Genomic DNA, 16,772 nt, shown 5'->3' on the forward strand with positions numbered 1-16,772 from the left:
TCGAACTTTCTTTCTAATCTTCTGCTATTTTCTTCCATCTGTGTTTTTAATTCTCTATTATTCTCTTTTGCTTCTCTGTTATTCTTTTTTGCTTCTCTGTTATTCTCTTCCACTTGCATCGATAACTTCTGGAGCATTTCTATTATATTCACCTCTTCCGTCTTCTTTGGTTTTTCCATCATTTTCTCTTTTTCCTTTTCCCTTTTCTTCTCTTCTTTATCATTTATCCTTTCTTCCTTGCAATTTTTGCATACGTAATCTCCTCTTTCACTTATTCCTATGTACTTTTCTCTTCTTATCTTCTCACATAGCCAATGTTTCATTTCTTTGCATGAGCTGCATAGGATAGTTTCTTCCTTATTTCCCTCTTCTCCACAGCAGTTTAATATTTCCTTTCTGTCTTCCATTTCCTCCATTATAGTTTCTCTGTTCTCGCCTTCAATTTTATTTTCTTCCTCCATTTTGGCTTTCTCTCTCTTTGCTTTCTCAGTCACAATTCTGCTAGCCGCAACGTTGGTCGCCACTAATGCTACGCCCCTTGTGGGTACGTACTTACATGTTATTTACCACGGCTACAGATATCTTAATCTCAGGGGGATAGGTTCTTTGTTTGAGAATTCCAAATAAGAAAGCGTTTTATAGCCAAGAGGATATAGTAAAATGCGGATCTATATTCTGAGAACTTGACAAAATACAGAGAAAACATATATATATATATGTATAATCGAAAAGGCTTCTTCTTCTTTTATTATCAAAAGGCTTCTTCTTCTTTTAAAAGGCTTCTTCTTCTTTTAATTATGGAAAAAGCTTCTTCTTCTTTTATTATGGAAACTGCTTCTTCTTCTTCTTTTACTTATGGAAAAAGCTTCTTCTTCTTTTATTATCAAAAGGCTTCTTCTTCTTTGATAATCGAAAAGGCTTCTTCTTCTTTTCTTTGTTTAATTTACTATCTTCCTTTAAAGCGTAATCTTATTTATGTGCTCGCTTTCCCCCCGCTTCTTTGTCAAACAATACAAGCTATACTTGTAGAAAGAGTAGGGTCGACTAAACTGACAATAGCGCCACCTCCTATTTGACGACCAAAGGGGAATAACCAGGATCGCTAATAACCAGCGCTGCCAATGGCCCAGTGCGACTAATAAAAGAGCGCAACCGAAAAGTGCTTCGGGGCGTCTAATTTGACACAGCGCCACCGGGGAACGGACAAATGCAAAAGCTGACGATGTTCTCCTCGTCAGAGAATCAAAAAGAAATTGAGATACATTTCTGAATTCATTTGCTCGCTTAATAAATTTCCTAAACGTTTCATATGTGGCTATATTCTTAATTCTTTTAATTTACTATATACATCATTCTATTTACTTCTTTTATAGTATTTGAACTCTTCTTTTATATATTTCTCAATTTACTATAATATATATAATCCATCTTCTCCGCTCTAAGTTTTTTATAATCTCCTTCGCTCCTATTTATATAGCGTGCTGCCATCTCTTGTCGATTCCGAGAAACCATTCCTCCTTGCAACATTCACTGTGTCGTCTGAAACTGGCACGTGACATAGCTCCTCCTTCAGTACCGTTACAGCAGGGCGAGAAGGGCAAGGAGAAAGTGAGGGAGGGGAGACAGGGGGTTGAGCGCTGGACTCGACTTCCATTTGGCATAGCTGCCGAAAATAGACTGTGGTAGGACTTATACGACGTACGCTTTTAGAAGGAACATGAGTTCAGCCAATACGCAGCGAGTGCTGTCGCGCTGCTGCCAAACCAACTGCTAGCGGATAGGAAACACAGAGATTTCGCCGTGTCCAATATTCAGCTTTTTATATATAATGCATGCACGTGATATTTGAGTTCAATGAAGTATATAGTAAAGAATTCTACACAGGATTATATCATATCACTGCAGCATATAAGAGAAACTCGTACCTGAGAGAAGTTTGAAGGTATTTATTTCAGAGGAACTGCAAGACCATCATCATCACTCTCGTTTCTGTTTTCTGGCATGTTTCCCAGAAGATTTAAATATAGGGTTTACCGATTTCTGTGGTAGATACATTACCATGTTTTATAATACGCAACACAGTATGCACACAGACACCACACGCTTTAGCCGTAAGTTCTCGACTCGGAGAAAATACTGTTTCAGCACCCACTTCTTCCGACGTCAATTTCTTGAAGGAAGAATACACTTTAAAACTAAGATTTCTGTCTTGTGAACGTAATATTTTACACTTGGTGCCTGTTCTACTTGTAATAGGTTTCGAGAGCGACATTATTAATTTGATTTGATTTACTTTATTTTATTTAACTTTTCTGTCACTTTTGGCTAATTGCGAAGATGGGAATGAGTGATGATATGATGAAATTGATGGATGGACATTCACAAAATCCATGTTTAGGCCGGGATTTGAACCCGGGATCCTTGGCGTCGTAGCACGATATGCTAACCACTTCACCATGGGGGCCGGCCCGAAATTATTAAGTAACACTCGCGGAAAACACACTATTGCATAACTATCGAACATAAGGGCTGGACTTCACAGCACGCTACGACGCCAGAGGTCCCGGGTTCGAATCCCGGCCTGGGCATAGGTGTTTGTAAGTGTCTCTTCATCAATTTCATTATATCATCATCCATCCTCATCTTTGCGATTAACCAAAGATAGCAAAAAAGCGAAGTAAAATAAACTCAACATTTAATCAATCAATAATGGCCATATTGAATCGTCTCACAACTGTTCTTCGTGGCGTACGAGTACAATTTTACACCGCTCTTGTTACGAAAACGCTGAACTGAAAGTGACTCAGACTCGCAATGTTCGTAAACGCCAACGACAATGAAGGGCCATTATTCACATTCAGCCGAATTTGACACCCATAGCTTTACCGAGACACAACTCAGCGGGGTTAACAAGGTGGCAAATAAAAAAAAAAAACATAAGGAACACCGAAGGAAAACGAAGGGTCATTGTGTGTGTGTAGAGACGCGCTGTTTCCCTGTTTCTTCGAGAAACGATATCTCCGGCTGTAGGCGACGGAAATGCATGGGACTTGGACAGTCAGGTTCATAATGTCGTGTCCCATGCAATGATGAACCTTAAAGTGGCGAGTTTTATAAAAAAAACTTCTTGCGCGCAAAAAAATTACTGAACACGGCGCTTAACTTGCTCGCCGCAGTTTCCTAACTGTACAACGTTGCACTCCTGCTATTGGCTGGTCGCCAAGGACACGCTCTCCGTAACTCCGCCCGATATCGCTTCTAAAACCGTGCGTCGTATAGTGTTGCCATATCTTCTAATTTGTTACCCAAACACGGGAGGTCTGGCATGGGAGAGAGGGAGAGAGAGAGAGAAGAGAAAGAAGATATATACGTATATATTGTTGGACTTACCAGTACTGAAAACAGGATTCTCTTGCGGCATGGATAGAAGTAGACGTCCACTGGAGAACACACACACGTTGTTGATTAACATTTGCACAGATTTAATATATATGTATATGCTATACATTTTTGGAGGGACACACACAGACTCGACACCAGTGGCGTGCGGTGCTAAATCAGGCAGGGGAACAGGTGACCTGCACTTGCCCCCTCCCCTCCCACACCTGTCGTAATATAATACAGTAAACCAAGTAAAATTCAACCCTTGTTGAAATGAACCAAATAAACATACGAAACATATGTTAAAAATTTTCAGAAGTGACATACATGAAGCACGTTAAAATTATGAAAATACCAATATTAAAGCAAATGTGATATAATGTAAACAAAACATTAAAAACAAAATTGTTGATGCGCAACAAAGGAAAAATTAATAAAAGCAATTTATGATTGATCAGAAAAAAAATGTTTTGTCGAAACCGATTTCATCTCTCCATTTGTAGATTAAGTTGACATTTTTTTTTTCTAGAGTTGAGCATTGTATTTCAAACGTCCTTAATGCAATAATGGCATTCAGATGGCCGAGTTTTTTCATGACGTCCGCTAGATTTGTATAAATTGTGACAAAATCCGAACTGTTCCAAACTCCCTCTCGGGAACAAACAAGGATAACAAAAATTTGCCACTGGAAGAGTATCCAGTTAATCATTTTAGAGAGTTGTAGTAACTTGTTTGAAAATGTCTTGTGTACAGTGGCGCAGGAACGTTTTTCATTTGGGGGGTATAAAATTCAGTCTCCTATACATACATACATACACACACACACACACACACACACACACACACACACACACCTACTACTACTATACCTAGCAGGCACGTGTGTAGAAATACATTTCAGGGGGTCCAACAAAGTGTCGCAATAATAATAATATTAATAATAATAATAACATAATAATAATAATTAGAATAATTACATTTAATTAAATTAAAATATGTAAATTAATTAATGTTGCATTGTTATTATTACATGAATAGGTAAAAGATAGTAAAAGAATAGATATACAGAACAGCACGTACTCATTATCTAGCTTTCGTGTAGTTAAGATTGCCAAGATTTGCATAAAAACAACTGCCCTGGCAAGGATTTAATGTAAAATAGAAAAATAATTAAATATTTATTGAATAACAAAAAAGGAGTTAGATACAAATTAATGAAAAGTAAAGTTGCTGATCAATATTTTATGGATATTATCATTAGTACTGTGCATAAATATTTGGAACCGTTCAAAGCCGTATGAGCCAATTTTATTGCCTTCCAATATGTTCAACGGAAATAATCATCGATTATATATCTAATGCTAAACAATTATATTTTGATTATTTACTTTTACTACTTGGTAAGTCTTTCGGGGGGTGGGTCGGAACCCCTTGGACCCCCCCAAATACATCCTTGATACCTAGGTATAATGTGAAGCCATGCGAAACAATCTATTTTAGAACAACACACACGAATGTCCTGTTATTTAATGCAAAATTTGCATAAATATATTATTTCTTTGTTTTTCTTAGAATTTGTTGTTTTTTTTTAAAATAGATTTTAAAACCTGATAACAATTCTGAAACATATAAAGCTCTGGACCTCGTTCTGGGCTTATTTGGATTTAACGGAACGGAAAATCAGGAGTTCAAAATGTGAAAATTGCGAACAAAGATACATCTATTCATTTTAATGCAGGTTGAGATTAAAGGGGGTGAGGAGGATCTTTAGCCACCCCAACCAGGAATAGTCATCTCCCACCCACTGGATATAGAAACCACATTATTGAATATATCATACTTATAGAGTTCCACTTCAGTTCAGTTCATTCTAATATTAAAGTCCCATAGCTACGCATAAAAATATCTTTAAACAATTTATGGCAGATGTGTACGACATCCAATGCCCTTTAGAAGCCATGTATTTCGTATTTTCTCAGACATCTATAGGGCGTTGTATTAAAAAAGAAAAAAACTGAGTTGAGAAGGTTCCCGATCAACTCGTAAGAAGTCTAACTTTAAAATATATGTGAAAAAATTGCCAAAGCATTTATTTGTTATATATTTAGCTGTACCTAATGACACTCTTCAAGCACTGAAAGTACATATACAAAACCTAAATCCTTCAGATCTCGAGAAAGCAAGGAAAGCCACACGCTCAAAAGTTGTTTTTTTCAATCAATCAATCAATCTTTGGTGGACAATATGAAGAGCCGGCCAAGGTTTCTTTTCGTATGGAGTGGTATTAAATGCAGATACATGCGTGTGTTTTAAGGTGACATGTCAATTTCTAATTTATGTGAAAAGGTAAACTTTAATGTATACAAAAGCATGCAAGTCACAGTTCAAGATTTTTGAATCTACAAAGAAAATCCAAAACACATTCCTGCCTCGCCAGCCTCCGTGGCGGATGGGTTAGCATAGCGCGCTATGATGTCAAGGATCCCGGGTTCGAATCCCAGCCTGGGCATGGATGTTATTTGTGAGTGTCCATCAATTCCATCATATCATCACTCATCCTCATCTTCGTGATTAGCTAAAAGTGGCAGAAATGCGAAGTAAAATAAACCAAATATATCAATCAAACATTCCCATCTCACTCAATGACCTTGTGAATCCAATCCAAAATCTACCAATAGAACCTGCAGTGTCTCATTTATCTCGTGCATTTATCTGACTAATTAAATTTTCTTACAGTTTGACTTTAGGGTTTAACTTAAAATGGCGTTGTGTTTGTGTTGAATTCGATTCAAAATCAGATTTGAAGCAATTAATGTCCAATTATATTATTAGTATACCTAATACATAGGTAAAAATAAGCCCCCCCCCCTTTCTGATAAAATCGCAGATTGCACCCTGTTTAAATGTCTAGGAAAAAAATAATTTCACCTAGGAATGATATCCCGATGCGATGAGTCTAGAATTGTCACAGCCTCATCTATTCTCATGTTTGGTGAGGTCCTTCTCGTTCTTGTTTGTGTTTATTTTTGTTTCGGTTTCCACTCTGAAGTTATTAAAGCACATTCTAGATCCATTTCATGCTCAGATAGCCTAGGAACTCTATTTTATAAAAAATCTCTTAATACAGTATATAGGTTTAAGTATAGTTTTCCGAACACCCTCTTACAAAGTTATGAAAAATATGGTGAGGTACAGTAGTAGTACATTGTACCTCCCAAGTTAGTCTGCCGTATCTCGTCTTGTTCGGGTAAGTATTTCGTTTCGGAAAATTCCATTTTAAATATTCAAAAGAAAATGGGGTCAGTCATACACTCTTCAGATGAAGCTTTGTATCTTATCTTCGAATCGACGCGACCACCTCTTTAGAAAAGTGTACTCCCCTTAATGAAAGAAGCATTCGTCTGCAGCGTGATTTTCTGAGAGCAAATCTGATTCCATCGTTCCACACACACTTTAAACAATTTTCATCTCCTTAAAGAGGTTTCCAAGAACATAGGTCAATGAACTAACTAGTAGCAAGCACAATGTAGTAGAATAAGTTTACAATGGTTTGAATTTCTGTGGTAAAGAAGATAATGCTTATAAGTTATAAAAAATATTCACTTTTTTATTGAGCGAATTTAAAATAGGTTCTTTGCGTCTGCTGTCAAATTACCAAGGGGGGGGGGGGTACAGAGGGTACAACTCAATTTACGGATTTACGGGGTACAGTACCCCCTTCAAAAATTTGAGGGGGTACAATGTACCCCTGTACCCCCCGTTCCTGCGCCACTGCTTGTGTACGATTTGGTTTTAGTTTCTAATTAGGTTAGGATAGGTGTATGTCTGCTGTCTTTTCTGTAAAGTTCAATGAACTAAAAGCTTTCGTCTTCAGCCGCTCGATCATACAACATTCGCAACATTTGCTTTCTTGTCCTGCGCTGCGCTTGTCTTGCTGGTGGAACAGGTGGATGCGAGCTGTTCCCTCGGAAGCTATTTCGCAGCATTTAGCCAAGGCATTTAGCAGACGCTTAGACTCTAGAAGATTTTTCCAGTTCGTTATGACTGGCAGACGCAATTTTGCAATGAGATTAGGAAACTATAGACTTACTACACTCCAAACTATCACTACGACGCAATTAAGCTGTAGCACATAGCAAAAACTCGAAGGAAAACGAATTCGCTATGTCTCTCGTAGGGAACAGCTTGAGAGTTCAGCTTCCGCGGTGGGTAGTGGCGAAGTGGATCCATGAGGATCGTTTACCTTCGCGCGTGGTAGGAAATACTCGGCGTCAGAGCAGAGGGTGGGACGACGAGGGTAGGTGAAGTAAACAAACTTCCAGTCAGGGTAAAAGTTTTTCTTCGGCGTGTTGATTTCGGAAGAAAGAAGTGTTCTTATTATGTTATTATAGATAATTTAAATAGATAAAAAGGGCGATAAGTAGAAGGGAACAGCCTGTTCCCTCTGTTCCATGGAGGGACCGCCACTGCTCGACACAAACACATGAACTTCTACGAAAACACATACACATACATAAACACATACACTTAGATACGAAGACACAAACTAACATATAAAAGTAAGCAAAATCACGCAAACATAGATAAGTATCTAACTTGGTGGCGATTACGCAGTTCATCATTCCACTTGGCTTCTTCTTCACCTTAGCGTTCCAGAAGAGTTTCAAACTCGCGAGCCGTGTTGATAGTTTTTCTGCCGTTGCTGCCCTGGATGATGATCCGGCCATCGGCGGTCCAGCAGTTCATCACCCCTAACGTCTCCTTGGCGCGGCGGAGAAGATGTTGTCTCGTCGCCGTCAGGGACTCCGTTATCAAAAGGCCGCTTCCTTTTAGTTTCTTTTTGTTTTTATACACGTGTTCCCGAGTTTGGTACCTCAGGAACTTAACGATGATGGGGCGGTGTCCCTGCTGCACAACTTCGGCCGACGTCCGAGTACGTTTGGGGCCCAACCTGTGCAGGCGATCCACATCGGAGGCGTTAAGAGTGATGCCGAGTTTCGATGAAAAAGTGTCCGTGACAACCCTCATCGTGTCCTCGTCTGGCGTTTCCGATATTCCATGGAGGAGAAGGCAGTTTCTCCTGCTATACTGCTCAGCGGCGTCTATAGCTTCCTCCTGTGATAGCATTCTGCTGTGTAAACTATCCATATCTGATCGCAGCTCCAATATCTGGTTCTTAAGATCCTTGATTTCTTCTTGGAGGCATTCGAAGATGGTACTGTTTGAAACTGTCTCTGCGGCGGCCGTGTTGTGCAAGTGTTGAGTTCGTGAATCAGTAGTTCTCCAAATGAAAACTATGGAAAGACTCTTGACAATGCTGCCATTCAAAATGTATGTATGGTACAAAATCCAATTATTCATCCCCAAAACAATGTTATATTTGATTTTTAAAAATAGTAATGAATATTATTAGAAATTACCTTGTCTGCCTTGAATTGAAAACATAACATGCCTGATAATCCGAGGGTAGAGCATCAATATGTGAACAGCAGTCGAAAGGTTCTCCATCTACGATACAGTTCATGAATATCTTGTTACAAGGCCTAGAAAATATTTTTAAAATACTATATTATCTTGGAAATAGAAGTACGAGGGTTAAGTAATGTTAAATAAGATAGTAGAAGCAATTTTTTGCATTATTAATATTGTTATTATGCATTCTTAGGAATATGTCTGACCCTTAAAAAGAGTCAGTAAATTGGAGATTCGTGACCCCACCTTACTGCTGAGGATTAGAAATGGAGATCTGTCCATGTGACTCCAAATAGAGGTCTTCAGAGGAGTTTATTTGAACAAAACTGAAAACAGCATTTTTGGAGTTACGTTTCTCTGGTCCTCATACGACGAATTATAACCCATCCAGTTGCTCCCAACTTTTCGCCACCTTTGCCCCCGCACTATGCTAAACCTTATGTGCAAAGAGAAATATTCTGTCCTTGCCCCCCCCCCCAGTTTTGGCATCTAGCTCCCCCTCCGGGTTTTGGAACCCAATCGCCGCCACTGCATATAACCCTTACAATGTACAAGGTATCCCATAACTCTAGAACCATAGAAGAACAAAAGATGATAGTGTTAGGAACTTATTATTGTACAACACAGTTAAAGAATATGTTCAAAGTCTCCAACAGCAAAATAACTTGGATTCGCTCCTCCTTAGCCAGTGTAGCCTTATCTGTAACAGAAAAAAGGGTAATATGGTTCCAGACTTAAGGGACACCCGGTATTTCACGACATTCTTGTTATTTGTTGACTTTCTGTGAATGCATTATTTGTTATTAAGGTTTATGTTGTTTCTTCACAAATTTTATATCTTAAACCCCTTCACGCATATTGTTGCAATAATCATCCTATTCAAACAAGCCATTATGCCCTCACTGACTACAATTCTTACAGGTTTAATCTTAAAATCTTTACGCAACCCTCGACCTCCACTGTTACTATAAAATTGTATTTTTATTCATTATTGTATGTAATAATGATATTATTCGTGGTTAACTTGACTTTTTGTTCTTTCAAATAAGTTTTTGTTATAATTTTTTTTATTTGACCTTGAATTACTTTCATTTATATTAGTGCCGCATTTTATCCAACCTGTTGTCCAAAACGGGGGCCTCTCATATTCTCCATAAAAAAAAAAGTTTTCCTGTCTCCCCTAATGTGTGTCTTTTTCTTTTTTTTACACAGACAAGCCTTTTTCCTGATAGTCTAGGTTTGCAACATAATTTTCCCATTGAAAGATTTGTTCTTGGTAAACTAAAATATTTTAGTGTCACTATTTTGAACAACTCTCCCCTAAATATTAACTTAAAATTAAAATTTGGCTTCAGAAGTATTATGTATTAGTCTTGTTCATTCTAAAGTTAAATATAATTTCACTATACTTAATTAAAGTAAGTGTAAACTTCGGAAGAGGAAGAGTGAATATGGAGCTATCTTCTTAAAAGGCACGGATTAAATTGTAAAGCAGAGGCATTCCACGAAAAGTGGTCCTACTACACAAAAGTAACAAAATGAATCAATCTCGAAATTATTTTTGTTTTAATTTTATGAAGCCTTAAATATTTGTGAATGCATACAATTTTCATATTTCATCAATCATAATTATTATATGTGGTCTATAATGTTTCACATTCAAATAAAGACAAACTTTGCTTAATTTTTAGAGCGTTACAACCCTAACACATATGCTTTTTATGTATCTAGGGTTTGTCACAGTTCTCAAATTTCTAGTTTCTTAGCGGACACCACAAAGCACTTTATAGTTCATAATGAGGGTCTTAATCCAATCGCATGTCGACAACCTTATATTGTATGTCACACACGTAAGACCCGTTTTAGACGGAAGCATTTCCTTTAATCTTTTCGCTAGTACAGGGAGGTTATTTCAGTCGTTCACCGCCAGCGTGACGGCCGTTCCGCGGACTCTTCATGCAACAGGTCCCGGCAAATTGCGTTCAGGAAGTCCGTAACAGAAACCGCTTGTTTTGTAATGTTTCCACTTTTCACAATTACAGTTACAATTACAATTGAAATAAGCACGTACCTTGTCGCACGGATGCAGGAAAAGGTGTCCTCCCAAATACAAATATTTCTGGCACCTTATTTCTGACATCTAATCTTAGATTAGTCATCGCTACTTTATTCTCAGTTGTCGCGACAGCGCCTGCAGCTTATCGGGGGTTGGGTGAGTTGTCAGCCGCGAGAGGGCGCTTCATACTGCACGTGTCGGCAGTGATGCCAACCGTAGGGACATGTCCCTACGCATAGGGACTTTTCACTAAATTTCGCCCGCGTAGGAACGTAGGGACAGATTTTGCCAAATGAGGGAAAACGTAGGTACTTTTTTCAATCTTGGTAAATTACATTTTATGAATTAGTTTATCTGGATACTTTAGCGAGGAGGAGAAAAAAGAACTAACTAACAGATCTCCATCAGAATTTTGGAACATGTTATCGGTTACCAAAAACTTTCAAGGCAAGTTCCTTTTTGAAAACATTTCCACTCTCGCGAAAATAGTGCTAACATTGCCGCATTCTAACGCGGAAACGGAAAGAATATTTTCAATGTTAAGTGATACAAAAACAAAAAAGGGAAATAAAATGGGACCAAAATTGTTAAAGAATGCAGGAAATACAGCATCACCAACCAACATCTATCTCTTCACAGCAGCAGCATGTATGACTTCAAATAACATAATCAACAGTAAACGACTCAACGTTATTCATTAGGGGTGTGCTGGATTCTTTACTTTAAAAAGTCGTTAATTCTCGACGTTTTCTGCCTTGTAAGTTTCTGGAACTTATCGAAAGTTGTAAGTTTTTATTCTAGAAATGCAAAAACAATCACTTAAAGTGAAAATGACTTGTAAAATTCGAGATTTCCAGTGCTTCGGGAAATTTCGAACATTTCCCGTCCAGAAAATTTTCCGACTTGGTCGGGAAATTGCAAATTTTTCAGTCCCGAATGTCGGGATTTAAAAAAATTACCGTCCCGATCCCGTCCCGACCCAAAAAATTCTGTCCAGCACACCCCTATTATTCATTAAGGCAAGAATTTACAATACCGGACCCTTCTGTAATTTCTATGCTACGTCTTATACTCACGAAATAATTATTCGTGATTATTTATCTCAAGTTAACATGTTGGGGTGAGGGGGAAAAAATGTTCATTAACGTGTAGAAGTTGTAAAATAAGCTTTTCAATTCTCGCAATGATTCTCCGTATACAAGTATGGTAGCCATATTTGTTGATATGAACAAATTAAAATTAGTTACGCTGTCTACAGCGTTGCCACACTGTTGATTTCATACTTGGAGAGCATGGATCGTGTAAGAATGGCGGAAGAGAACAGTAAAAAAGTTGTTAATGTTGTACAGATTGTTAGGTGGAGTGTGCAGGAGGATGGCTGTGGGCTAATTAATAAACTTATGGATTTCAGTATATTGCCCAAAGAACGTGCTTACATGTGACAGCGACAATCACGATGTAGAAGAACTGATTTGATTATAGGTAAATTTGGCAACAGTACATCAATCATAAAATTGCAGGATACGAAAATGGCGTCTTCGATGATGAACGTTTGCCGTTAAAGTGCTACGAAAATAATATTTTTTATCGGTTCGTAATCACAATTACCGCAAAACCATTCAGGAATAGCCCCACTGACCATTCTCGGTAAGTTTAGGTTAAGTTAGGTTAGGCAAACATAGTTAAAATTTGGGCTCGAAAAAAACATGCACGGGTAGCCCAACAAACCATTGACGGATAGCCCCACGAACCATTCAGGTACGGTTAGGTTAGGTTAGGATAGGCAAACATAGTTAAAATTTGGGGTCGTAGTAATATCAGGAATGTATATTTCGTTTTTTAAGTATTGGAAACACAAAATCTTCCGGTAAATAATAAGCAATCGTGCCGATCGCGGACCACTCAATGTCACTTATTTTGCAATTTCTACACGTGACCCCCCAAATTTTAACTTCAAATTCGTGATTAGGAGGCCTCAATTAGTGAGTATGCGAAATATTACAAAAAATCGGGGAGAGGTCCTGTATTGTAAATTCGCTCCTTCATTAATTGTGGAAGCACCGAGCAGAAAGATTTGGTAAGTAAATGTGTATATTTTATCTTCTGTTTGCATGCTCATGAGGTGGTTTTTTTTAGTCACTTTACTTGGCGTAGGGACATTTGGTCAGTTGTAGGGACATTTTGACTACGTCTGTAGGGACATTGCCGAAAAATGGTTAGCAACACTGTCGGCTACCAGACGTCAGTGTACGTTCATGTTCACTTCTGTTTATTTATCAGTACGCGTGTTGCTTATACTGTGTTATTGTAATGTGCTTACTCGTGGCCAGTGCTTTATTGTGTGTTAATTGTTATGCATTCATTACTTATGTCGTTAAACAAATATAGTCTTGAACATAGAGTTTTTATGTACGATAATTACGTGAAAACGAATTCTTGCAGAAAAGTGGTCAGGGATTACGATAGACAGGATCTCTTGAACCTAAGAAACGTGTTGTATTGCTGTTGAAGGAAGTCATTTTCAACATCTCTTATAACACAGGAGGTTAGTGATCATCATTATTATTACTTTTAAATATCATTTTACGCTTTCGGTTTGCTTTATGCGCCGGGATGCTGTCTTCCCTTTCTGTCAACTGAGGATAAAGTAGCGATGTCTAATCTAAGATTAGATGTCAGAAATAAGGTGCCGGAAATATTTGTATTTGGGAGGACACCTTTTCCTGCATCCGTGCGACAAGGTACGTGCTTATTTCAATTGTAATTGTAACTGTAATTGTGAAAAGTGGAAACATTACAAAACAAGCGGTTTCTGTTACGGACTTCCTGAACGCAATTTGCCGGGACCTGTTGCATGAAGAGTCCGCGGAACGGCCGTCACGCTGGCGGTGAACGACTGAAATAACCTCCCTGTATAAATGCTACATAAATGCTTCCACACATCTTACAGCAGGTAGTACTTTGCATGGAAGCATGCCATGGAACATTTCGTCTAGCTTTTGCGATTACAATATATAATATATAAAACACGAAAGTTGCATCTATGGTGAGTGCACGGTGTTTACAATTGAAACAACTGCCGATCATCGGCAGATGCGGCGATGACTTAGCAAAATAATAAAAATACTGCATTTTTAATATTTTAGAGAAGAAGTAAAAAATAAGTCAGAATATTCTGATATGTTTGCGAAATAAGCCAAGAGACACCATGAAACAACTAGAAATACGAAAGGGATTCGCTAAGTTTAGCGCATCGGAACGAGAGCCCAGTTCTATTCCCCGTGGCCAACACTTGCGCTACGATTCCTATTGAAGGCAATGGTGTTCGCTGGCCCAGGTCATCGCAGAAAATGTGCGAATCTCTCTACCTGCTCGGAAGACACCCGACGACCGCTTGAAGGTCTGGTCATAAAAGGCCTCTTTTCTTTCAGCTCCCATGCTTACGGCAGGGTTTCTCTGACATCATCAAGATTAAATTTTTGCCGAGTCCTACTTTCATCATTGTCAAGCATGCAATGCAATGATCTAATACACGCAATTAGTGATGTCGTGAGTGATTTTTTTAAAAAATAAACAGAAAAATCAGACTTTCTTTTAATTATGTAAGACGAAGCATCCAATGTTACCAGAAGGTCTCATTGTCAACTGTCTTGAGATATGTGCATAAGGAGGAGTGTTTATTGTTTTTTCTGATGTGAGTACCGATTGTTTATCTGACGGGTTATTTGTTCATGTAAAAATTGTCAATAAGTAGAAACTGGAGGATAAATTTAATATTGCTGAAACTTATGACGGGTCGGCAGTTATGTCGGGGCATTTAGCGGATTTGCAAGAGAAGTTCCAGGACGAGTACACGAAGGCGTTAGTTACGCATTGCTACGCTCAAGTATATATTTAGTGCTGTCCCAGGGAATGAAAGAAATACCATTCATTCTTATCCACTTTGTCACACGAGAACGTTAAAAGCAAACCATCACATCCTTTTCACGACCCAGGTGGTGTTATAAATCACGCTCAGTTAACACAGTTGAACAGTACAGGGAGCCAATAATTGACTTCTTTTCCAATATTTGATGGCAACTGAAATGGACCGGGTAGGTGTGCTCGACGTATGGATTTGTGCACCTCTTGCAATGCTTTCAAACAACATTTTAATGAGACATTTTTTCCTTTGATGAAAAGTTTCTCTCTGGCTATCGGCCAGGTGAGTTGTGGAGAAGATTCCAAGCTTTGGAGAGCTAACGTCACTCTCACCTTCAGGGTAGAAGTTTGGAATATTTTTGACGATTACTGAGGATAAATTTTGCTCCCCCTTCCTTCTTCCAGGTTGGAAAGATCGACCCTGGCTTGCCAAGACTACGTAAAAATGTCACACTTCGCCACTGCAAAATATTCTTCCATACGTGAACTGTATACGTTATAAAGTATGTATTTAAGCAGCGCCACTGATTTGTACCTAATACCGTTTTACAGGAAATGTTATTCCTCTTGGTTGAATACTTATCGTGTTTTAAATGTGAAGTGATACGCTGTTTACATCTCACTCGGCCGCCATTACATCTGCACTCGTGACCTAGAGGTCGCTTCTGATTGGTTATACTACGAAAGATGCTACGCAAATAGGACCGCTCCTATCCTTGAGAAATGCCATGAAATATGCCATGGCATCTGAAACACCATAAGATTTATCCCTTTACAGGGTAGCATTTTGGTCATGGCATAAATGAAAAGGAAAATGCTTTCGTCTAAAGTGGGCTTAAAGATGGAACGCCCAAGTAGTATTAATGTTTTCTTTCCTTGTGCAGAAAGTGCTGGCTAAGGTATGGTAAACTGCATCAGCTCCTTTACACATGTCACGGATACTTACGATATGAGAAGATCCATTTCACTACAAATCTACGTTGAAATATACATGCGAAACTTACAAGGAAGAAACTTCCGGAGGAAACCCGTTGAAAAAGATTGATTGAATTGATGAATTGTAAGACATTGCATTCATTTCCCGCACGTACGTCACAGAGTTGTAGTAGTAGGTGGTAAACAGAGATTTTGCCACTATAACACCGAAGATGAGAGAAGCTACCCACACCATTATCAACACAAATCTGTAAAATATCATAAGAATCACTACTAATTACTGTTATAGTTTTACATAAAAACATAACAAAACTACAATAGACCATAAAAGCTTAGTTATTTTTACATTTATTCATTTATATAATTACTTTAAACAGCTGTTAAAATCACATGTTAATAAAAACTTATAACGATATTAACTTCGAGACTTCGTTAAATTGATTGATGGAAAATGAAGGAAACATTTTATCTTAAGAAATACAAATGCACATACACACACACCAACTTTATTCGTCGCGGATTGTGCTCGGTTCAGAAAACATGATCGAGCACAATAAATATGTAGCTTAGTATTTTAAAACATTGAAAGCAGTTATTCATACATTTTTTCTGTCCCCTCACTGTTATTATGATTTACACATTTCTTTACCAAAAAAAATTGAATATGTAATCGAAGTAAATGAATATTATATTTCTTTTAAAACTATGTAAAAAATATTTATTAATATAAGCGAAACAAAGTCCTATGTTTGAAGCTCATAATATATTCTTCCTAGTATCAAGAGAAAGGTATGTCCTTAATGGATGGTATTCAATATCATATATCTCCTCTAATAAAAATTAATATTTCATATATTTAATAAACCCCAACACTGTACTAATAATTTATCACAAGACAATTTATCTTTACTAAAATACGCAACCAAAAAATGTAAAATTCTTTTTTATACACAATTCTAATTTAAAATAAAAACAAAATAGTAATTGAACCCCAACTTGACTTCAT

The 16,772-nt window shown here is 37.9% G+C and overlaps 1 protein-coding gene across 1 annotated transcript; it reads right to left on the bottom strand.

Moving 5' to 3' along the window:
* Positions 1–8,025: 8,025 nt before the first annotated feature.
* Positions 8,026–8,742, bottom strand: LOC146005523 (uncharacterized). The gene has a single exon (XM_083144768.1). It carries the CDS (start codon positions 8,740–8,742, stop codon positions 8,026–8,028), a length of 717 nt encoding a protein of 238 aa, XP_083000894.1.
* Between the last annotated feature and the right edge of the window lie 8,030 nt (positions 8,743–16,772).

This window comes from Lepisma saccharinum, chromosome 23, assembly GCF_977018435.1.
Source record: "Lepisma saccharinum chromosome 23, izLepSacc3.1, whole genome shotgun sequence".
Classification (NCBI taxonomy): domain Eukaryota; kingdom Metazoa; phylum Arthropoda; class Insecta; order Zygentoma; family Lepismatidae; genus Lepisma; species Lepisma saccharinum.

What these genes read in the sequence shown, in the direction of transcription:
- LOC146005523 (XM_083144768.1), bottom strand. Translation starts at nt 8,742, where the DNA reads ATGAATAATTGGATTTTGTACCATACATACATTTTGAATGGCAGCATT.